At 34.8% G+C, this 25766-nt stretch overlaps 2 protein-coding genes across 3 annotated transcripts in view; one reads left to right on the top strand and one right to left on the bottom strand.

The window, feature by feature from the left end:
- The window catches only part of LOC125668655 (enoyl-CoA hydratase, mitochondrial-like), a 53277-nt gene that overhangs the window by 21226 nt on the left and 6285 nt on the right, over positions 1–25766 (top strand). The window contains exons 4-7 of the mRNA XM_048902981.2: positions 4993–5092; positions 7903–8007; positions 14532–14651; positions 24677–24744. Coding sequence (XP_048758938.1) covers positions 4993–5092; positions 7903–8007; positions 14532–14651; positions 24677–24744 — 393 coding nt within the window. The remainder of the gene's footprint in view (positions 1–4992; positions 5093–7902; positions 8008–14531; positions 14652–24676; positions 24745–25766) is intronic.
- On the bottom strand, positions 16332–20994 carry LOC130054184 (uncharacterized). 2 transcript variants are annotated; one of them, XM_056162803.1, is made up of 2 exons: positions 20305–20994; positions 16332–18026 (listed from the first exon to the last, which is right to left on the bottom strand). In XM_056162803.1, the coding sequence occupies exons 1-2, from the start codon at positions 20519–20521 to the stop codon at positions 17065–17067; spliced, it is 1179 nt and encodes a 392-aa protein (XP_056018778.1). In that variant the 5' UTR covers positions 20522–20994; the 3' UTR covers positions 16332–17064. The 2 variants fall into 2 exon arrangements, with proteins under 2 accessions (XP_056018778.1, XP_056018779.1); XM_056162804.1 differs by having other exon boundaries at positions 16332–16947; positions 20305–20784.

Consider the following 25766-nt stretch of genomic DNA (forward strand, 5'->3'; position numbering starts at 1 on the left):
TTAAAACATTTTTGTACCAGTTTTTGTAATTAGGTAAAATAAGCTCTAGATGAACGAAAATGCTACATAAGCCCATTAGATGGAGATCGGCCGGCGCGGCCGCTCATGACTAATGAAAGCCGCACTGCAGTGAGTTTAGATTTTTGAATAATTATCATTTAATAGGACTGGGGTGGTATATTATTTAAACAATTTAGCTAAAATATTTGTGGGGAATTAGTACACATCTAGACGCTATTGTGCCAATATGGAAATGAACCGGGATTCGAATTGACTGGCTACCTAACATGGCTACGTCTACGAACGAAATCATCAAAAACTGTGATCGAGTTTTTGGGTCGTATGGGGCTTTAATAAATATTTGAAGGTATGTTTGGACACAAGTATAGTAGGAAAATATGTTAGGAATTTTTTTTTATTAAATTTATGAGACAACAACACAAGAATACAACTTTTTCTCTTTCTTCCTTTGAAGTTTTTTTCCATCTAGCATCTGGCCGTCATGTTTTCAAATGCTGACTACTCCCGTATAAGGGAATTTGGGCAGACTTATACATATGGACCAATGAGAGTTTCTGTTGCATTTCGCAATTGTATTACAAACAGATTCAATTGTGTTATCACACAACGCAATACTATATCGGCCAAAGCGTTCTAATTCAAAGGTGAATTGTGATAAGAGTACACAATATGCTTCCAGGTTGAACTTCACTGTCAGATGGGCGTATATTGTACCATTTGTGGTACTCTTGTTCTTTTTGGCATCTCCTCCACAATCACTAGGTCATCTACATTGCAGCAACTTTTAAACAAATGGCCCATGGGCCTTAATGGTCACCTGAGCATGCACACTTTTTACTCTCGTTGTGTTAACTGTGTGCTTTTTATACTTCTCCATTTTTATACTTTGTATTACACTTTGTATTAGATGATAGATATATTGGTATACATTTCATACACATTTGATAATTTAGAATCCTTTATCACATCACAACAAAATGGAATTTTCTATTAGAGTTTTAAAAGGGCGCATAAATTTTTACAGTTTTCAAAGAGGACTCATTACTCATTATAGGCACTTATACAAACAGTTTGCCTGCTTGATGTCCAGCAGTAAAGAAGATTTTCTATTGCATTTTCAATGCATATTGTATATGACTAATTTAGCATCATCCTGGTACCTGAAGCCTGGGGTCATGAATTTAGCAATTTTGGTAGAGGGCTAAATGCCCATTAGAATCATGCCTCTTGATGTCCAAAAATAAAGAAGATTTTCTGAGATATAATACATTTTCAATATACGACCAACTTTGCCCCACCCTTGCCTGCACCCAGGGGTCATGCATTTCACAGATTAGAACCTTAACCTAAGGTTTTGAATTCCACAGTTTTGATAGAGGGTTCAATATTCATTTTAATCATGTCAATAGTTTGACTGCTTGATGTCTAGAAATATGGAAGATTTTCTGAAATATATAGCATTTTTAGGTCACCTGAGTCACTCATATCCAGGATATTACTTGCAAATATGACATTGTTTTTATGTTTCCACTTTAGTAAAATATTTCTTTCGATAATAGAGGGCGAAGCCCTCTCACAGCCCGAAGGGCCATGAGCGGAGCTCTCCCTATAGGTAACACGTATATACATGTTTAAAAGGAAAAGATAGGGAAATAATGAAAAATTAAACCATACCTATGGAACTTGAAAAGTTTGGTACCAATGGCATCGATTCGAATATTAGCGCGTGGACATGTATTCCTCCATTTTGAATCTCGATTACCCTAGTTCACGTCATTCTGAGATGTTACATAAAATCCGTAAAAGCATGTAAATCTTATTTTCTTAATCATATATAATCACTCCACGATTAACGCCATGTTTTTTGTTGTGGTTCAAACGCTATGTTTGTAAATTTGCTAAATAACGACGCTGAATATGACGTCACAATGTACTGTTTACATCAATTGCGTTATATTTCCCGCGTTCAATATATAGGCGGATCAAATGTCCAAAATTAGGATGCTTTGATACGGCTCTGTCCTCGTGCTAACTTCGGGTTATTTTTGTCCTGTTTTGGATATAGGTACTAATGCCAAAACTTTTTTGCTTTGCCCTCAAACACGGTCACGCCATAAAACATATTATTTTGTATTTTCAATGTTTACATATTTAAAGAGAAGCCATTTTTAATACAGTTTATGGTCTTCCTCACTGACAGTAGGTCCACTCTGTTCCATTAAGTCATTCAAAGTTCCACTAAATGCACCTCCTACACTGAAGAGCTCTTAAGATGGCTCACTACATCCAGAAATAGTTTCTCAAATCAGTACGAATTGATTTAATTATAAAAGATATGATGATATACAATAAGTATATATATGCCAAAAAGGCAAAAAATATACAAATTTGGATAAAAAAGATGATTTTCACAAAAATTATTTCAACACATATGAACTCTGGGGGATTTTAACTCGAGATCTGCAGTTCACCAGCCCAATGCTTTAACCACTGAGCTACGATGATAGACAAAATGATCGATACAAATAATTTCACGAAACATTTAAATCACCATCTTGTGACGTGGTGTCATACAGAGTATAAGCTTTAGTGTAGTGAACTACCTTAAATTGAAACTGGCATAATTGGGTCAACTATTTCAGAGAAAAAGCTGAAAAATGTTCAAAAGTTTATGACTGATGCATGAAGAACAAAAACAGATAGAAATAGTCACCTGAGTGACTCAGATGACCTACAAAGTTGGCACAGTGTTCTTGGGTAAAGGAGAATCAAGTTTGTCAGTGTAGTCATTCTCAAGCAGTGGGCCAGAAAAGGAGTGTATTACATAGTAATGTATACAGTGATTGGGATAAGCAGATTGCTAAATGTGACAATGGCATGTTACCAGCTAGTATCAATGTGACATTTTTAGAATGAATGCGCCATATTGAAATTTTTATGTGACATTTTAAAATGACGAGTCCGAGAGACCAGTAAATTGTTATATAAACTCTACTGACAGACTGCATTGCCATAGGTAACTTTAGTTTTATTATTTATGTGTTAAAGTTGCGTTTTACTTTAGGATTCTCAGTTATTGTCTGTTTTGATGTTTCCGCGTCATTGTCTACTACAATGTCTACTGCCGGTACTGGCTTATCATTCGGGCGAAAATTAAAGAAAATTTGTTCTTTATCAGGCTTAGGAATTTTTTCCGGTGGCATCTTCAGTCTGTGCACGTTAAAATTGCAATTTAACGGTATTAACCAATCAGATAACCTTTTACTGTTTGATTAGATACTGAGGAAATTGAAGTCACACTTGCGCTTAAAAGAACGTAAAGTTGTACCATTACAAAAGCACTACAGCAATAAAGATTTTTCAAGCACGAAATCGATATAGATTCAGCTCAAAAGTTGAAAAGTTCGTATATCTATGAAGTCAGTGGGGAAAAGCTCAAACTAGGTATATCGACGATATGCGCCTTAACGGCGCATTGTTTTCAATATTCTATGCACCATTTTTTAATTTAATGCAACTATGGCGCAGGGTGCATGCTTATCCCAAACACTGTGTATAGAATAACAATTATTTAAGACTAGAATATTTCATAATGATACCAGTATATAAGTATCTCGATGTCATGTAAACTTCCACAAAGTTTATAAGATGTCATTCTGTATTGGATAAGCATTGCAGCCCATACCTTCTAGTTTCATTCTATACAGTATCCCTATTAAAAACAGGAGTTAGACACCTTTGTTGGAGCAGTATACATGTATTTATATATATGAATTATCTTCATATAAAATTTCAACTTCCATATGAAAAGTTTTGATGCAACATTATAATGGATTGACAAAATAAGTGTATACCGTATATACTCGCCTATAAGTCGGATTTTTGGGAGTTAAAAATTGGTCCAAAACTCTATATCTGACTTATAGGCGAGTCCTAAGAAGATTAGTATTTTTCTGGACAGTGTAATGTAGAGCATTTTTTAAACAACTTCGTTCTTAGATGATTATCATGATTAACGTTGACTGGACATTATTCATGTATTCTAAGATTATATGCATAAAGTACAAGTATTTACATATTGTAATAATTTTATTTATTCATGACGATTGTCATGATTAACATTGACTGGACATATATTATTCATGTACCGTATATACTCGCCTATAGGTCGGTTCGCCTGTAAGTCGGTTGTATATTTTGTAGGCTATTTTGGAGGGATTTACCATTGACCCGCTTATAAGTCGGTATAATTTTTTTTCAAGAATCAGTTGACAATTTCAAATCAATGCCCTAAAGTTTTCAACTCTGTTTCAAATAATATTTTTGTGAAATGTGCTGATATTTATTCATTTTCTCAACAAATCAATTTCAATAATATAAAATCATTAAGATATGTAAATACTTATACTTTATGTATATAATCCTAGAATACATGAATAATATAATATGTCCAATCAATGTTAATCACGGTAATCGTTGGAGTACGAAGTTGTTTGCAAAATACTATATATTACGCTGTCCAGAGAAATGCTAATCTTTATAGGACTCGCCTTTAAGTCGGATGTAGAGTTTTGGACCAATTTTTAACTCCCAAAAATCCGACTTATAGGCGAGTGTATACGGTATTCTAAGATTATATGCATAAAGTACAAGTATTTACATATTTTAATAATATATATATATTTGAAAATGAATTGTTGAGAAAATGTATAAACATCAGCGCATTTCACAAAATATTATTTGAAACAGGGGTGAAACAGAGGTATGAAAATGTTAGAAATTGTCAACCGATTCTTGAAAAAAGTTATACCGACTTATAAGTGGGTCAATGGCAATCCCTCCAAAATAGCCTTCAAAATATACATGTACAACCGACTTGTAGGTGAACCGACCTATAGGCGAGTATATACTGTACTTTAACAGAAAAGATGTTGACATGTCTATGATTATCTTTTTTTCCTGTTGATGCAGTTGGGAGGTGGTTGTGAGATAGCCATGATGTGCGATATAATCTATGCAGGTGACAAAGCACAATTTGGACAGCCAGAAATCACTCTTGGCACAATACCAGGTAAAGAACAAAGTGTGATGATTAAAAAAATACTAAATATAGTGCAAATAGGTGAAATTTGGTAAAATTTCAGAATTTTCACCATTTTAACATTTTCATATTTTTGTACACTGTGTATCAAAATCTGATTGTGCATGTGTTGTTAATTTTTATTTGTCTCTGTGTGAAATGAGTATAATAATAATAATGATAATAATAATAGCCTTTATTTATCCAGGATAACACAAATTAGCATCTAGCTAGTTTCCATTGTGGTCGGTTCATTTAATTGCATGGATTTTGTACACTGGATTTATCATTAATTACATTGCATGGAATAAACCAAAAGAGTAGTATATTCTCTGATTTTTTTCAATGTATCTAAAAATAGGAAAGGGAAAACTCGTATCCATAGTTACCCACGGAATGGAATAAAAATCAGTATTAAGATTATGTAGAGTATGTATACTAAGTTTCATGAAATTCTAAACCATGTCCTTCAATAGCCATTAGCATGGTTCTGTCATAGACAGCCTCTTATTATATCCCTCGAACGAAGTTCAGGGGGGTATATAGGAATCACTCTGTCTGTCCGTCCATCCATCTGTCTGCAGATTCGTGTCTAGGCCATAACTTCTTTGTTCTTTGACATAGGCATACCATATTTGGCACACAGGTGGATCACCATGAGACGATGTGTCGAATACCTTCATGACCTCTATATGACCTTGACCCCAAGGTCAAAATTAAAGGTTTTTTTACAATGGATTCGTGTCCGGGCCATAACTTCTTTGTTCTTTGACATAGGCATACCATATTTTACACATGAGTGTATCACCATGAGACGATGTGTCATGACCTCTATATGACCTTGACCCTTGACCTCAAGGTCAAAATTAAAGGTATTTAGTCGAGTTGCAATGAAGTTGAACTCGGCTATTGGTTTGGTGATGCGGGCGGGCGGGTGGGTGGGCGGGCGTCAACAATTGGTTTCTGGATGATAACTCGAAAAGTTTACAATCTAATCAAATGAAACGTTGATATATTGTTGGGTACCAGGTAAGGAAGACCCCTATTGATTTTGGAGAAAAATGGTCAAAGGTCAAGGTCACAGTGACTGAAAATAGAGTGAAAATTTCAGAAAAATTTGGTTTCCAGATGATAACTCAGAAAGTTTAAATCCGAATCAAATGAAACTTTGAAGTATTCTTGGGTACCAGGTAAGGAAGACCCCTATTGATTTTGGAGAAAAAATGTCCAAGGTCACAGTGACCGAATATAGAATGAAAATTTCAGAAAAATTTGGTTTCTGGATGATAACTCAGAAAGTTTAAATCCGAATCAAATGAAACTTTGATATATTGTTGGATACCAGCAAAGCAAGGCCTCTCTTGATTTTGGAGAAAAAATGTCAGAGGTCAAGGTCACAGTGACCAAAAATAGATTGAAAACTTCAGACAAATATGGTTTCTGGACAGTAACTTGAAAAGTTTAAAACTGAAATTAGTTCTTCACAATTATAAATATGCCACATCATTCCTGACTTTACAATGTATCCCATGCAACTTGACTCATGCACCCCTGGGTGCATATATTGATTTTTTTTACAATGGATTCGTGTCCGGGCCATAACTTGTTTGTTCTTTGACATAGGCCTACCATATTTGATGCATGAGTGTATCACCATGAGACGATGTGTCGGGTACCTTCATGACCTCCATATGACCTTGACCTCAAGGTCAAAATTAAAGGTTTTTACAATGGATTCGTGTCAGGGTCATGACTTCTTTGTTCTTTGACATAGGCATACCATATTTGACACATGAGTGTATCACCATGAGACAATGTGTCGGGTACCTTCATGACCTCTCTATGACCTTGAACTTTGACCTCAAGGTCAAAATTGAATGTAGGGTTTTGACATAGTCATACCATAAGACATGGGTGTATCACCATGAGACTATGTGTCATGTACATTCATGACCTCTTTATGACCTTGACTTTGATCTCAAGGTCAAAATTATAGGTTTATACCATGGATTTGTGTTCGGACTATATCTTCCATTTTCTTCTACAAAGGCATACCGTATTTTTACACTCAGGAAAGAGGTAATTTATACCTATTAACAACACCCTTTGGGAGATTGGGGTAAGCAGGGGGTATTCTTAGTGAGCATTGCTCACAGTACCTCTTGTTTAGATTTGAATTTTGATTGTATTTATTTTATCGTACATTCTTTATTTGTTCTTATTTAAGAAGCTGTATTCATATGATCTGAGATAGCTGTTTGATAGGTTCGACTGATTTCATATGATCTGAGATAGCTGTGTGATAGCTTCAACTGACCGATCATGGTTCAGGTCTTGGGTGACACACTTTTTTCCCCTTCATTTTCTTGAAAATATTTTTTAATAAGCCAATAAAAAAAAAAATGAACGAAACATGTACAAGTTCATAAACTTTAAATTTTCATACCTTTTTAGGTCCCTCGAGTAAATTCAAATGACCTATTGCATTTGGTCAGCGTCCATCGTCGTCTGTCATGCATTAACAATTGAACATTCTTAACTTTTTGATAACTACCATTCCAATTCTTTTCAAATTTGGTTTGAAGCATTCTTGGGACAAGGGAGACATAAATTTTCAATTTGACTCCCGCTCTCCTTGGTCTTAGGGGTGTTGTTTCCTTATTACATGTACATAACCTTTAAGTGCAAAAAGGTATTATAGCTTACATCATAAATCACATCAATATTCAGAACTTTTCAAATGACCCTTGTATATGTAACTGATATTATCGGAGAGTGGAAATCGTTCATTTTTTCAATAGGAGCTGGAGGAACCCAGAGACTGTGTAAGGCAATAGGGAAATCCAAGGCCATGGAGATGGTACTAACTGCCAACAGAATGTCAGCACAGGAGGCTGAGAAAGCAGGTAAGTCCCTAGTCCGAATTATCCGACGTTTTCCTGGCTTTTTTATGATTTTGATATTTACTGTGCCAGGTAAACGTCAGAACCGGCGCCATTACGTAAACTAGAAATTGCGAGCCGAATCCAATGTTAAAATCATAATTAATCAATAAAACGATGCTTCTTGTACTTGCTAATATTGATTTTGTGGGTTCTTTCATCACATAAACAGTCTCTTGAAAACATTTTAACAAACTGTCGAGCTTTGTTTTGAGTCACGCGACTCGTTCGCTTTGGTTGACTACAATTGTGTACTTCTGTTATCAAATTTTGGAGTGATATTTTGTGTTAATAGATATTAGTAAGTACAAGAAGCATCGTTTTATTGATTATGATTTTAACAATGGATTCAAAATCTTAAAAAAGCCAGGAAAACGTCGGATATTTCGGACTAGTAAGTCCCTAATTATACCAATGATCTTCAATGAATGCAAAATGATGAATGTTTGTGAACTTATGATTATGTGCACTTGTGTATTCGTTAATATTTTCTGTCCCATACACAAAGCACATAATTTTCAACACAGATCCGAAGTTGATTTTGCAATGGAAATATTGGCTAAAAAATTGCTTGGCATTCAGTCATTAAATTTGAAAGTGGAAAAAATCATTTAATATGATACAAAAAGTAATGCCTTGTATGTAGTAGCCATTCGAATTTAATCTGTTTCCTTGTCTCAAAGACTTGACACTCTAATTCATTTGCAGCTTATCTTGAATGTCCATATTTCTTCATGTCCTTATCCTTTCTTTTCTTTATTACCATAGAAGTGTGGAATCTTAATAAACTTTGGTTATCTACATGATCTGCATCTCCACAATAGTCCATAATGACCATTTTCTTTAACTTCCGCTTCCTTGCATAATGCATTTATATAAATATCACTAAGAATTCGTTTGTACTCAACATTTATACATCAAATTGTAAAAAAGAAAAATGCCAGTGAATGGTTCTTTGCTGGGTTGCACAACGTGCAAACGGCTTATAGTATGGTGAATGGCTGGCGGGTGTCCCTATAATAGGGTACCTACTTTGTGTAATCAACTCCTCTCACACCTCTAACTTGATGTACAGTTGTCATGGACACATTGAAGATGTACATGTGTCTTTTTGAAAGTGATCAGACATTTTTCGAAATATTTACATGTAGTTGAACTTTGTAATTTTTTAAGCATATCTTGAATAGACAGTACCTATTTTTGTAATCAACTCCTAGCTCTTACAGCATTTATTAGCTCTTCTGAGCCGAAGGCTCAAAGAGCTAATGCTATGGCCATTTGTGCGGTGTGCGTAAACTTTTTAGAAAAAGGGCTATAACTCAAGAACCCCTTGGCCAATTTTTTTCAAATTTGTTACAGGGTATCATTGGCCCAAGGGCTTTCATACATACTAAATAGAGGGATGTGATCCTTTAACAAGGGGAGATAATCAGGAAAATACAAACAAAAGTAGTGGTTGCTAAAAAATCTTCTTCTCAAGAACCACTGGGCAAATTATCACCAAACTTACACATAAGGATGAGGATATGTTGTAGATTAAAAATTGTTCAAGGCATTGCCCTGGGGCAAAGGGCGTGGTCTCAAGGTCACTTCAAAGTTGACCTAAATTTATATTTCCTTAAATCTTTGATATTTTAGTCATTATAAGGACTAGGATCATCAAATTTTGACAGTTGATGCATCTTAGGACCTTGTGTCAAGTTGTCTCAAAAGTAGGTCACGGTGACCTACTTTTTGAATTTTGCAGGTATTTATTTTAAAATTAATTTTGATGCATATCTTGGACACTTTGAAGCCTATGATCATCAAAACTTGTCAGTTGGTGGATCATGGGACCTTGAAATGCGTCAACTGAAAAATAGGTCACCGTGACCTACTTTCTGAATTTTATGGCTTATCATTTATAGATATATTTTAAGTTGTTATTTCAAATACCGAGAGGTTTAGAATCATCAAATCTTGTAAGTTGATGCATCTTGAGGCCTTGAAACATATTTATAAAAAAGTAGGTCACAGTGACCTACTTTTTGAATTTTGCAGATATTCAAATTTCACATTTTCAATTTTAGATGCATATTTTGGGCACTGTAAAACCTAGGATCCTCAAACTTTGTCAGTTGATGCGTCTTCAGTCTTCGGTTTGTGTCGACCAAAAAGTAGGTCACCGTGACCTACTTTTGGTATTTGACAGCTAAATTACTATATTTCAGACACTATTTGACCTACAATCATCAAACTTTGTCAGTTGATGCATCTTGAGTCTTCGAAGTGTATCGACCAAAAAGTAGGTCACTGTGACCTACTTTTGGCATTTTACAGTTATATTTATATATTTCAGTCACTAATTGACCTACAATCATCAAACTTTGACAGTTGATACATCTTGAGTCTACGGAGTGTGTCGACCAAAAAGTAGGTCACCTTGACCTACTTTTGGAATTTGACGGCTATATTTATATATTTCAGATACTATTTGACCTACAGTCATCAAACTTTGTCAGTTGTTGGGTCTTGCATGTTCGAAGGGTTTCGACCAAAAAGTAGGTCAACTTGACCTACTTTTGGAATTGGACGGCTATATTTATATATTTCAAATACTATTTGACCTACAGTCATCAAACTTTGTCAGTTGATGCATCTTGCATGTTCAAAGGGTGTCGACCAAAAAGTAGGTCACCTTGACCTACTTTTGGAATTGGACGGCTATATTTATATAATTCAGATACTATTTGACCTACAGTCATCAAACTTTGTCAGTTGTTGGGTCTTGCATATTTGAAGGGTGTTGACGAAAAAGTAGGTCACCTTGACCTACTTTTGGAATTTGACGGCTATATTTATATATTTCAGATACTATTTGACCTACAGTCATCAAACTTTGTCAGTTTCTAAACTGTAACTGTCAGTTACATACTTTGCATGTTCGGAGTTCGCTGACCAAAAAGTAGGTCACCATGACCTACGATTGGAATTTGACAGCTATATTTCAATATTCAGATACTAATTGGCTTAAAATCATCAAACTTTGTCAGTTGATATTTCTTGGGTTCTCAAAATGTGTAAACCAAAAAGTAGGTCACATTGACCTACTTTTTTTGAATTCTTAGGATTTAACTAAAGATTTAGAATACTAAGAGGCTAAGAATAGAAATGGTGGGGTTGTACAATTTATCAGAAGAGCGATTCTAGGCCCTTGGGCCTCTTGTTTGACATCCTTCAGACCTTGTACAGCTGTTATGGAAGCATTGTAAATGTGCATGTGTCTTTTTGGAAGTGATCGGACATTCTTTGAAAAATTTACATATACATGATGTAGTTGAACTTTGTCATTTTTTAAGCATGGTACCTACTTTGTGTAACCAACTCCTCTCACAGCTTTTACTTAACATTTTTCAGACCTTTTACATTATAGATGTTATAAAATCATTGAAAATATACATTTTAAAAGTGCTTCTGTTTTTTTATTTTAAATTCTACATTTACTGTCATTTTTCCAGTATGTTTTGTAATGTTGTGATGTGGCACGGTATGTAACAATGAGACGGTATATAACAATTTGTTACATACCGTAGCACGAATGGCGACGCTATGTAACAACTTTATTTTTTGTTACATGGCGTCGCCATTCGTGCTATGCTTTGTAACAAATTGTTACATACCATGCTGCAGATGGCAACGGTATGTAACAAATTAGTAGCGAGCAGTGGTTAGAGAATGGAAAGAGCACACAGGGTTTATACCCCTCCCATGGCAAAATGTCTTTAACGCTCATATATTTCCACATAATGCAGTATATACTTACATGAACATTGTTCATGGACTTTATGAAAGATATATTTAGTATTCAGTAATACGGTCATACAGGGAGTGTGGTATGTATAAAACAACGATAATTCATGATCTTAGTAAGTCAACAAATTAGACATCTTGTGTTTGGTTAATTATTTTTTAACTAACAGAGATTGAGTGATCGTAAATAGGCGAGAACTTCTAACAGCTGATTTACATGAAAGTCACACACACATACCAACTCACAGACACATTAAAGGGACTACAAGACTTTGGTGGGTTTTTTCTCCCGGAATCACTCCAAAAAGTTGCAGTCCCCGCATGTTATGTAACAATTTGTTACATACCGTTGCCATCTGCAGAACGGTATGTAACAATTTGTTACAAAGAGTAGCATGAATGGCGACGCTATGTAACAAAAAATATTTACATTTGCAACTGTTTTCTCCTACATAACACTATTACGAGCAATACGTATTTAGCCCTGCATAAATCCACTACGGGGTCAACAGAGGTCACGGCTGTGCGTATGAACATTTGTTAAAAGTAGGTAACAGGTACTACTTTTACTAAGGCCACATCTAGCAATCGCTCTCATTTACTACAGAAATCTATCAATAGATGAAATCAACATCACAAAATGTATTTACGGTTTTATTTGTATTCCAAGCAGTGGACTTTCATCCATAATTGATAAAAGCATTTCTGTAAACAATATTTTACTACTGTATGTCTAAAATTTCATCTGCTACAACTTCACCCTGGTCATCGGTGATGCGGAATTGTACTTACTGCTAGACGATGACATTAGGCTTTAGCAAAAAGGTCATTCTCAGGATGTATGGCCGATAAGTCGTCAAAGTGCATTAAGACCTACACACCACACTGCTTCTGTGCCACAGCAGCCATAGGCGACTGATGTCGGTTTCCAAGTTTATGTCGGGACATCGAAGCGAGACGTCGTTAAAAACCTATTACAGAAATTTATCAAGTCAAAAGAAGCGTTCAGTGAGCTCATGTTTGTCAACAATTACATAACCAAATCCAAACCGTCCCTTACCTTCGTGCAGTTCCACATTCTCTGCTATGTTCAGTTCTTTCCAGAGATTCATCTGAGCTGCGTCCTCTGTCCTGTCTATTAATGATTTGCCTACACCTGATGACTGCCGCCCTGTTCTTCATGTTCCTTCATCTCAGTCTTCTGTTAACTCCATAATATCCGCTGAATATCTTTCAAAGTCGGTCTTCACTTTTCAAAAGTGAAAGCGTATCACAACTGTAAGTGTAACATTGCGCACCTCTGTTTAAATCATAATTCCCCCACCCCCTAAAATTAGACATATGGAAGAATTTTCCATTATATACTCCCGAGTTAATGTATAAGTATATGTTGATATACAGCACTTGCTTTCTAGCGTCTTAATAATTATAACAGTTCTTCATTGTATGGAACTTTGTTTTGTGTTGTCATCATTTTGAACATCTATGACGCTTCGTTGTGGACGTCAACAATTTGAAATATATTGAAACGTGTTGTTAACACAATTCAGCAATATGTTACCGACCAAATATGTAAATATAAGTAATGAGGTATCATTTTAAAATATTTATCGAGATATAAATACGGGTTGGTACATGATCAAATTTTCCATAAAGCCTAATAAAATACACCGGTAGAGGCCAATCTCTAAAGCTTACAAAAAGCGTGAAACGATTACATGAATCGAAAGAGGGATGATATAGACATTTCAGAGAAATCATTGTCACCAAAAAAAATTTATCAAAAAAAGGGGGGGGGTAGTAATTAATATCCATACTTCAGGTGCCTGTGTTTCCTAATAGACTTGGAAATTTCCTCTGATAGCCCGGTGCAGTCCAGGTGTGGGAACTTCATGATGATAGGGTGATGATCTTAACCAACATTGACTATGTAGGTGTGGGAACTTCATGATGATAGGGTGATGATCTTAACCAACATTGACTATGTAGGGGTTTATTACATTTTCGTCAGAATTTTTGCAATGTAATACCAAATTGCGGCTTCTTGGGACAATGTAATAACCATGTCTATTCTATATAGGTTTGTTAAGAAATAGTTTTGTGTGTTAATATTCCAACGTAATAAGCATTCTAACATAATAAACCGTGAGCGTTTTTTTTCTTCACTGTAAATCAAAGTTTTTTATAAGGGTTGGTGGATCAGTAGCTCTCAGTTCCAAGGGCCTCTTGTGATAATTTATTCATTTTCTTGTCAAGTTAAAAACAAAAGCTATGAATGCCTGCAATATCATAGTTATGCATGTTTTGAACATTCATCCAGTTGCATCGATCAATGCTAGTGAAATGTTTCAAGATTTGCTGATCCTTAACTGTAATCAGGGTCAATATATTACAAGAATTCATTAATACTTAATAGATAAAATGTGAAAACTGGTTACCAGAACTTACCAACCCATAACTGGTCTGTGATCTTTGTTTACAACTCTGAATACAATAACGTTAAATTGTGCTCAAAACGTTTCTGTGTGGATATTTTTATTTCATGAAATGTTGGTGTTCAATGATGGCATAGCTAATAATGACACACTAAGATTCTCTAGAATTTAGAAACATTTTATAACTAGAAAAGTATTAGCTACTTTAAATGATAATTATGCTTTATTGTAGTGTAGTTTATACTTGTAGTTTTCCTTTCACAGGTTTGGTAAGTAAAGTGCTCCCTGCAGCTGATCTGGTAAATGAGGCCATCAAAACAGCCGAGAAAATCGGCAGCTTCTCCATAATAGCCACATCTATGTGCAAGGAGGCAGTTAATGCAGGTATGCTATAATTCTATTGCAAACAAATCCAACTTAAAGCATCTTAAAATGTATTATTATAGACCAGCCTTGCAAAACTTCAAAATGATAGCAGTTTGTAGTGTACATTGTACTTGTAAGCTGACCTTGTCCTGGGATGGAAATAAAGACATAACATTATGTTTACCTATATACAAGTTTATTTTTTGCACTTATTGTATTTTATAACAACACCCCCCTCCCCATTGTGGCTGTTGTTGGTCTTGGCAACTAGGCAATGAGTAAAATTTTAAAGTTTTACATTAAAATTTTACCATGTAAATTACACCTGTGTATTGACACCCAAATGGTACAGGCCAAAAACACATCATTGCCTAATGTTATATCATAAAATCAAGCAACAAATTTCGCAGATCTTCTCATTCCGGTTGACGGCAATGAGACGATTTGCAATCACCCCCAAACATCAATCATTAAAATGTCAATTTTCAATTAAACAAAAAACCATATGACTATGATTCCGGTGAGCGGCAATCAAAGTGTATCATATATATATGTGACCAAATTGTCACCAAATAATTCAATACATACAATATTGTCCAATCAAATCATTCAATGTCCAATCACAGGAACCAGACGCGCATTCTTCTTGTGTTCCGTAATCAAAAATGTACTTTATCTGGCCCCAAGTTGCCAAGACAGTCTTTTCAAACACACTCCATTGTATTTGTTTCTTTTCCCATAACCAGAACTATATCCAAGAATCGAGCTCACCTGAAAAATTGAAAACATTTTCCGCAGTACATATTCTTACAACTTTTTGGGATGGGTGGGAAGGGAAATTAAAATGTTGTCTCGACTGTTATCTCACCGTTCTCCCGAAATTGCCTCGTCATAAAAGGAAATGCTATTCTATTTGCCAACTTATTTCCGGTAGGATTCCGGAATAGTGTTTCCGAAAAAATCCTCAGAAATAAAATATATTTAAGTCTGGCTAAAATAAATGGATTTATAGTTAATTCTATAAATCTTATTATTATAGACCAGCCTTGCAAAACTTCAAAATGATAGCAGTTTGTAGTGTACATTGTACTTGTAAGCTGACCTTGTCCTGGGATGGAAATAAAGACATAACATTATGTTTACCTATATACAAGTTTATTTTTTGCACTTATTGTATTTTATAACAACACCCCCCTCCCCATTGTGGCTGTTGTTGGTCTTGGCAACTAGGCAATGAGTAAAATTTTAAAGTTTTACATTAAAATTTTACCATGTAAATTACACCTGTGTATTGACACCCAAATGGTACAGGCCAAAAACACATCATTGCCTAATGTTATATCATAAAATCAAGCAACAAATTTCGCAGATCTTCTCATTCCGGTTGACGGCAATGAGACGATTTGCAATCACCCCCAAACATCAATCATTAAAATGTCAATTTTCAATTAAACAAAAAACCATATGACTATGATTCCGGTGAGCGGCAATCAAAGTGTATCATATATATATGTGACCAAATTGTCACCAAATAATTCAATACATACAATATTGTCCAATCAAATCATTCAATGTCCAATCACAGGAACCAGACGCGCATTCTTCCACATGGCGGAAATGGTTACAATATTAACCATTGAAGCCACCGCCACCAAGGGGGGGAAGCGGCTAGTTCCTGGAGCCAAGACCTTGCCACAAAATACCCCATCCAAATTCTAGTATAACTTTGGATACACTTGCCATCCATTCGTTATAAATTGTTCTAACCCTGCACTAATGTTGTTGAGAAAAATTTCATTGCCTATATTTGATATATGGACCCCATCTGCCTCAAAAAGATTTGTGTTTACAAGTTTGATATCCAAATACTTGATATAACATCCCCCATTCCTTACTATATAAGCCGCCACTGAACTGTTGATTCTTTTTGCAGAATTATTCATTTTTTCTATGCTATCTGATGAATACCAGTTCTTTCTAGGCAATATTTGTGACCATACAAGCTTTGTATTGGGTAAAAGTTTCCAAATTTTGTCAATTGTACCTTTCATATCTTGTATAAGCTGTTTGATTGGTGTGTACCCAATATTATTACCACCACAATGTAGAATAATGTAATCAGGAGGGTCAGCAACTTTCAGCAATGTTTTGATCTTGTTGTACATTTCATACCAGCCCATACCCCCTTTTCCTTGCCACCAAATAGACACATTTAATCTATCCATTAGTCCCAAGTTAACTCCATCTGGTCTGATTCTAGCTGCTAAAAATGCTCTTTTGACTATTGATGAGCCCACTACCCATACCTGTTGTTCTGAAAGTGTATATATAGAGACATGACAAGATTATATAATTATATGACTTGAAACCATTTTCATATATACTTAAACATATGACAGTCTTAAGGGTTACACCTACATTTATATTATGATTACATCCTAACATAAATTTTGTATGCTTTAGATTTCCATCTTCCTGCTTTACAGATTTCTTCCTCTGACATACCAAACATTGCTGCACTGGTTGCTGCCCCAATTCTAAATGAATGAGACTTGTATTTTTTACCTTCTAACCCTATTATCGACAAAACTTTATTTAAAACTGCCGTAAATTGGTATCTAGTTAATGGTTGTCCACTAAAATGACAGAACAACTTCCCCTGCACTGAAGGTCGTATTGCTAGATATTCTTGAATAATCTTAATTGGTTGTATTTGAGACCCAAATTGGCTATTCTGAATAGTAATTGTTTCTCCTTCCCCTATTTGATCCACTTTGGAATGCTTTAATTTTATTTGGATTTTATTTTCTTCTGTAAACATTGTTATGTCTTCATATTCAATTGCATGTCCCAGATCTTTTTGGTTTTTTACTGTCATTTCTCCAACTCTAAAGAAACCAAAAAATGCTAAAGTGTAGGCGGCTTGAAACAGTTTGCATTCATAGTAGTTTGTACAAACCAAGTGCAAACTTTGTAGTATTTGATTTAATATATTTGATGTAATTGGCAGTCTGGCATCATTTTTCTTGACCTTTCTTCTGAATCCTTCTAAGAGTTTCTTAACCAGAAAGCTTTGAGTTTCATCCCTATTGTTTTGAATTTTTAGTTTGTAAGAAATAGCTGAAATGTAAGTTCTAGCTGTTGCCACTGAGAGATGTTTTGCTGACATATAACCTATAAATAGAACTATTTGCTCTAACGTAGGGGGCCATATTTTGCTAAGGTTTAGGGAATCCTGGAATTCCTCAAAGCATCTTAGTCCCTGGTTGTATGTTTCCTGAGTATTTGGGGCTGTTGCTAGATGTAACAAGTTGTTTACTTCATTTCTAACATCAACTGCTGAAATTCTACTGGTATTTTTTCTGGTATCTTGTTTGCTTGTGGAGCCAATTCCTGAAATGTTTTAAACTGTTTACGTGACAGTGCATCTGCGATACTATTTTGTGTACCTGCTATATGTTTTGCCTTGAATACTATGTTGTTTTTTAACAGTATAAGGACCAACTTTCTTATCAAAAACATGATTCTTTTTGATTTTGATGTTTGTTTGTTAATAATTGACACCAGTGCATTGTTGTCAATGTACATTATGATCCTCTTGTTCTTAAAGAGCATTTCGCCCCATATGTAAATAGCTAATACAATGGGCACCAGCTCCAAAAATGACATTTCTTTAAAAATACCTAAATCCCATTTTGTTGGCCAAGGCCAGAAAACCCATCTACCTTCCCAGTATGCCCCACATCCCAAATCTGGATTGCCTGTACTATCTGTAAACAATTTCATATTTTCGTTACTCAGCCAATCACTCTCATGCAAGAGTCTAACACCATTGAACTGTTCTAAAAAAAGTAACCAAGTTTTAACATCTTCCCTAAACTCATTTGTGATTTTGATATGATGATGAGCTTTTGTCACCCCACAAGTAGCATCATAAAACCTTCTGTTGAATGCTCTTGCATTTGGCACACCTTTGCTGAAAAAATTTAAGCTTCCAACTATGCTTTGTACTTCTTGTAACTGTAATGACTTTTTAATAAGGGCCATATTTAGCATAGATTTCAACTGTTTTACCTTTTCTAGAGGAATTTTTACAACCATATCAACCGTATTTATTTCTAAACCTAAAAATATAATGCTTGTAGATGGCCCTACTGTTTTTTCATTTGCTAACGGTACACACACCAAACTGCACAAATTCTGAAACTCTTCCATTAAATGTGAACACTCTTGAGTACCTACTCTTCCAATAAATAAGAAATCATCCAGATAATGATAAATCGTGTCAATACCTGTCTGTTTCTGTAGTTGCCAGTGTAAAAATGTTGAAAACTTTTCAAACAGATTACATGACATTGCACAACCCATTGGTAAACATTTGTCAATGTAATATTTACCTTGAAATTTGAAACCTAGCAAATCAAAATCACCAGGATGGATTATCATTAGTCTAAATGCAGATTTTATATCCATCTTAGCCAGCAATGTTCCTGTTCCCAACCTAGCTACTGTTTCTAAAACCTGATCTAAAGATGTATAAGCTACTGTACATTCTTGGGGATCTATGTAGTGATTAACACCGTTATTTTCTGGAAAAGATAGATGTGTAATTAATCGCCACATTCCCTCTTTTTTTGGTACAATGCCTATTGGCGATATTTTTAAATTTGATATTGGTTTATTTGAATATGGTCCCCCTATTCTTCCTTTTTCTACTTCATTATCTATTATTTTTTTTGCTTTCTCAGGGTGTTTTTTGACTGATGTAAGATTATCTGATTCACTCCCTATTCTTGGCCCTTTGTACCCTAATCTGAATCCAAATCTAAATCCTTGCAAAAGCTCTAAAGCTATATTTTTTTTTAGGAGAACTGTGTAACAATGATTCTAAATTGTTTATATCTATAGGGGTGGTCCCAAGCTTCCATACTTTAGAAAGTTCCCCTTTGACCTCTGAATTGAGACCCCCCTCTTCCTCTTGTGTTTTGGTACTGACCCCTTGAAAATCTGTAATTTCCCTGTCCACGAAAATTACTAAAACCTTCCCCTTGTGTGCTGATGTTTTTTGATTGACAATTGTTGATAGGATGTTGACCCCCACACTTGATACATACATGCAAATATGCACAGGGTGATCTGAAGCATGAACCTTGGTAGTTGTAATTGTAGCATTTTTTACTCTGACTCTGGTAAGTTGGAGCAGCAGACAGAGTTTTAACAGCAGGTAAAACAAACATCAACCATAATTCTGAATCAACCTCACCCCATGGTTTTGTAGGGTTCTTTGCCATTTTTAATCTGAATTGTTGGTCATACTCTTTAAATCCAAGATTTCCTGACCTAGATGCTGCTAACCTAACATCATTCATGTATTTCAAAATTTCTAATGTTTTTGCCGGATGTGCTTCTAAATAAATACTGCAAAAAATTATAAATGCATCCGTCCATTGTTCAATGTTGTTGATTTTTTTAGAATTTTTCTCGGATGTTTGTAATTCCCCATTCACCATTACAATTGTTTGTTTTTGTGGTTCATTAGAATTAATCAACAGTTTTGCCAATTCTACATACTGACCACTGACTATTTTGTTTTTAATTTCTTGTGAAACATTAAGTCCAATGACATTGTTGTAACTGTTGACCATATTTGGTATATCTATGCCCTGTGTACCTCGAATGGTTTCCCTGGAATTCTCCATGCGGAATCCCGATGGTTCATCTCTGGGTGATACATCCATTTCTCCCTCAAATCCGTTATTTGTTGATGTCTCCATTGTCGTCTGCTCTTGAAATTCAACTGGACCTTCCACATTTTTATTTGTTCGCCCCTTTCTCATAACATCACCTCCCTTCTTCTTTTTCGCCCTCGTTGATTTTTCTTTTGGCATGTTTTTTCTACAATTTAACTTATTTTCCGTAGCTTCTGAATCTTATAAAAAATTAAAATGTTGTCTCGACTGTTATCTCACCGTTCTCCCGAAATTGCCTCGTCATAAAAGGAAATGCTATTCTATTTGCCAACTTATTTCCGGTAGGATTCCGGAATAGTGTTTCCGAAAAAATCCTCAGAAATAAAATATATTTAAGTCTGGCTAAAATAAATGGATTTATAGTTAATTCTATAAATCTTATTATGTTGAAAGTTTCATTGAAATATACAGTCACTGGACATAAGTATTCGTCACTGACGTCAAAATGGTGGCGGTTTGTTTACATTAACTACTCAATAAAAACTACTCTCCTGGTGTTAATATTGTTTGTCTTACCTTAATATGCAGTGAGATTACCATTCACTCTTGTAGCCGTGTTGGAATTGTAGCATATAACTGAGAGATAATTTACCGGTAGGTTTTGCCAAAAACGCGTAACTTCTGCGATCAGCTGATCTCATGATTTGATGGAGTTTTTAGGTCACCTGAGTAAACTCAGGTGACCTATTGCAATACGCAACTTCCGAGATATCGGCTCTTTTGTGATAGAGGTACGTTCAGTGTTCTGTTGAACGCTTGGTAGGGTACAAGATGTATACATAAACTATAGACTAGCTATGTTAATACAAATAAAAGTAATGAAAGTGTAAATTCTGTTTATATCAGCTGTTGGTATACATTAAACTGACCATATCAAGAATAATATTTGATTGAATTAGGCCATTAAATTAAATATGAAATTATTTTTTATTTCCTCTTCTGCGCGAGTGATATTTTAATCAAAGAAAAATGGTGATTATCGATTTTTGTTTGAGCTATTTTATTATCAAATAACCGATCCGTTCGAGGGTCAAACAAAACAGCTGTTGTCCAAGGACCCAGTTAATAACTGTTTTGTTATACACCTTCATTTTTTAGGTTGTTTTTACTAGGTGCACATGGTTTGTTGACTTTAAACAGGACAGTGTGATTGCGTACATTTATCACAGATTCCACTAGTTTAAAAGAAAACATGCCTAATATCCTAATTGATAATTATATTTTTCGTGTATCTGCTCTACTTTTCATCTAATAAATTCCGTATTTCATCACCAGTCAAATCAGTGAACATCACCATTACGTAAACAAATCAGCAGACCAAGAATCATGTGACTTGCGTTAACAGCTTTAACACGAATATAATAAAAATTTAAGTAAACTTCATCTTTTACAATTGATTCTAAAAAATGAACAATTTTTTTTTATGTTCTTGCTGTCCCTACTTAGAAGAATCAATTGAATTTCATCTTCCGTTGCTGTCACAAAATATGCATCCGCCATTTCAGCATGAAAAGATCACTCGGGTTAGCGCCATATGATGTCATCGGTCAACAGTCTTTTTTAACAGTCGATTTTATCAGTTCCCGGTCCAAAAGTCACCAGAACAGTCAAAATGTTGGACTTTTTTGTAAGGAGTTATATAGGAACTGTTTTAAAGGGGTATAACAATGTTTTGCGTCTCACTGTGTGTAAGAGTTCCACAAAGGGAAAGAACTATTGGGCAACTTGGAAATTGCGTATTGGTTGTCGTCCGTCATGCGTTAACAATTGAACATTTTTAACTTCTTCTTAATAACTACCTGTCCAATTCTTTTCAAATATGGTATGAAGTATCATTTGGACAAGGGGGACATAAATTATAAATTTCAGGTCTCCAGCACCCCTGGGGCCTTAGAGGTGGGGCAAAAACTGCCCAAAATTGACCAATTTTCAAAAATCTTCTTCTCAAGAAAAGGACATATGTAAGAAAAACTAAATGTATGGTGATGTAGAGCAGGAAGGCCTCTACCTAAATTGTAAATTTCATGATCCCCGGGGTAGGGGTTCTGACCCTAGGGCGGGGCCAAACTTGATATATAGTGTTTATGTGTAAAACACTTAAATATATAGTGTTTATGTGTAAACATCTTCTTTAGTGCTGTTGATACTAAATTGAAACTAAATGGATAGAGCAGGTAGTCTTTTACCAATATTGTAAAGTTGATGATCCCCAGAGTAAGGGTTCAGACCCCAGGGTGGGGCCAAACTTAGTACATAGTATATATGTGTAAGTTTGCTGATACTGTATAAAATCTAAATGCATACTTAGGAATAGCAGAAAAGGATGTACAAAAAATGATGAATTTCAATCAAAACCTAGGGTTATGACTTAAGGATGAGTCCAAATTAGTCATATATTTTGATGTTTTAATGTTAATACACCTATTATTTAAAGCCTTTCATCAGTGTATGCACTTTTGAAGGCAGTGAAGTTTTAAGAACACATCTTGTTTTATACTGTTGCTGAACATTAGAATTTAGCTTAGATATTCAGAACAGGAATTTTTTTTTTGGATTTCATAGTCCATGGAAGTAGTGATACTTTTTCACTAGTATTCAGGTGACCAATAAGGCCTGTGGGCCTCTTGTTGATGGACTGCAATTGTCTTTTAAGTCGTAACCAAATATTTTCAATGATATTGATATCAGGGGACTGAACTGGCCATGATGTAGTGTTTATGTTTATATCATTTTCTTCCATATAAGTACTGAATAATCGTGTTCTATGGTCATTGTCATCTTGAAAAACATACATATGTAATTTCCATGTGGAAAATTTCTGACAATAACGGGCCATAAATTGTTTTCTGATATTTCAATATATTTTTAAGAGTTGATATTATCGTTAACACTGGTCAATATTCCAACACCTTCGTAGCAAATACATCCCCATATCATAACAGACCGTTTGCTCTTCAATGGCGCGCACACAAGATGAAGGTTGTCAACTTTATCGGACTTTTGCCAGATATACACAGTTATTACTACTAATTTCTACCCGACACTCATCACTAAATATCCAGTTCTTCCACTGATTATTAACCGTCCAGTTTTTTCTTTCTTTACACCAAGAAAATTGCTTTTTTCTGTTACACACTCTGACGACCATCTTCTTTTTCTGTACCCGTCTTATTGTAAAAAACAAAACATATTCATAGTTTCGTTAATTTTCAATGACCCATGCAATATCTGTGTGGATGTGAATATTCACAAGGAATTCTTATTTGATATTTTTCTAGGAGTTATTCCCTTTTGAACCTAGGAGTTTGGCCAAAATATACTATTTGTTGCAACTTGCATGCAACTGAGTCACAGTCACTCAGGTAGTCACTCGGGTAATTGGTCTGAATCGTCTGTCGTGCTTTAACAATTGAAATTTTTTTTTACTTCTTGCTAACTACCATTCCAATTCTTCTCATATTTGGTATGAAGCTTCTTTAGGACAAGAGGACAAAATTTGTAAATTTCTGGACTCCTGCAGCCTTTGGTCATCAAGGACAGGACAAAAAATTCTAATCATTTTTTTTTGTTTTTTACTAATTTTCAAAAATCTTCTCTACAACCATACATCTGTAAGAAAACTAAATGCACAGTGATGTAGAGCAGGAAGGCCTCTACCAAAACTGTAAATTTCATGATCCCCAGGGTAGAGGTTCTAACCCCCAGGGCAAGACCAAACTTGATATATAGTGTTTGCATTAACAAAAAAATTAATAGCATCTTCTTTAATGCTATTGATACTGAATTGAAATTTAATGGATACAGTGTATTTAGAAATTATAAATTTCATGATCTCAGAGGTAGGGGTTTTGGTTATCATTTGAAAGACTTCTTTAATTTTGCTGATACTTTATAAAAACTAAATACATATTTAGGAAAAGGTGAAAAGGACTGGATGTACCAAAATTGAGAATTTCACAACCTCAGGGTTCTTACTCTAGGACGGGTCCAAAATAGTCGCATAGTGTTGATATAGCATATTATGCTATAAAGCCTTTCATCAGTATGGGCACTTTGGAGTTAATTTATCTTTTAAAAGAACACATTGTTTTAATTACTTTTGCTGAATATCAGAATTTAGTTTAGATATTCAGAACAGAATTTTTTTTCTAGATTCCATAGCTCTTGGGGCTAGTGATACTTTCAACTAGTATTCGAGTGATAAGGCCTGTGGGCCTCTTGTTATCTACTGGTGTATCATAGATTAGTACATATGATTAAAAACAAACATCAATGTTTCTAACTTTTTAACAGGATATGAGATGACTCTAAAAGAGGGACTTCATTTTGAAAAGAGGCTGTTCCATGCTACATTTGCAACGGTAAGTATTGGCATCACATCTAATTCTAATGACTGAATTGCTAATTATAAAGTACCAGGTATCGCACATTTGTGTGTGAGAAAAAAAAACGACACACCCCCCACCCCCCCTTTCTAGAGCCATAACTAAATTATGTTTCACATGACAATATATTCAATGGGTCTAATATTGCAAATTGTATTACTCTTTACATGAAAAGGTCAACCATTACCTAAATAGAATTGAGTTTATTTCTTTGTATTAAATGAAATACTTTACGGATGTTGTTGTCCTTGTAGTACATATATACCTACAAGTGAGTCATCATTTTGAAAATATATGGTGAAAAAACGAATTCGAAAAACCCATTTTTATAAGAACTTATTTTGAGGTCAATATTAATCCAGTTTCCATAATTTTTTCCCCACTTAATTATGCAAAATTGTACAAATTTGCTAAGGATATTGTGATACATTGAGAATGATTTATGAATCATAAAGGCAAAAATTCCCAACCTCAAAATGCTACGATTCCTTAACAAATTTGTGCCGTAAAATTTCAATTTCACATTGTGTGATGTCACCACAACGCGGGTTAAAATTATTTTGAAAATATATGAAGAAACTATGAACAATTCTGCATTATATGATATCATATCCAAAAAAAATGAACTACAAATAACGTTGCAATAAAAAAAATTCAAAAAGGCATTTATCAATGAAAATGAAATGATGAATCATTTATGGCCAGGTACTGTATATTAGGTGTTGGTTTGCAAAATCTAATTAAAATCAGATCCTTTGATCCACTCACCTATGATCACTACAAGTAGGTGAGTGGTTCAAATTAATGATCTAATTTTAATTAGATTGTGGTTTTCATGCCCACTGTTTGATTTTCTTTCTACTTCAGAGAAGAGGGGCATATTGCTTTGCACCTGTTGGTCGGTGGGTAGACCACATGTCCGCTCAGTATCTTGAGAACCATTCACTTGATCGTAATGATATTTCATATGTCACATGTGAGTTGGTTATGAGTAGAAG

Source organism: Ostrea edulis, chromosome 4 (genome assembly GCF_947568905.1).
Source record: "Ostrea edulis chromosome 4, xbOstEdul1.1, whole genome shotgun sequence".
Classification (NCBI taxonomy): Eukaryota; Metazoa; Mollusca; class Bivalvia; order Ostreida; family Ostreidae; genus Ostrea; species Ostrea edulis.

Excerpts from the sequence above, each read along its gene's own strand:
- LOC130054184 (XM_056162803.1), bottom strand. The coding sequence starts at position 20,521 with ATGCCAAAAGAAAAATCAACGAGGGCGAAAAAGAAGAAGGGAGGTGAT. Across the intron at positions 18,027-20,304 it reads TTCCAGGGAAACCATTCGAG|GAATTGGCTCCACAAGCAAA; the intron begins GTACACAGGGCA and ends AAAACATTTCAG.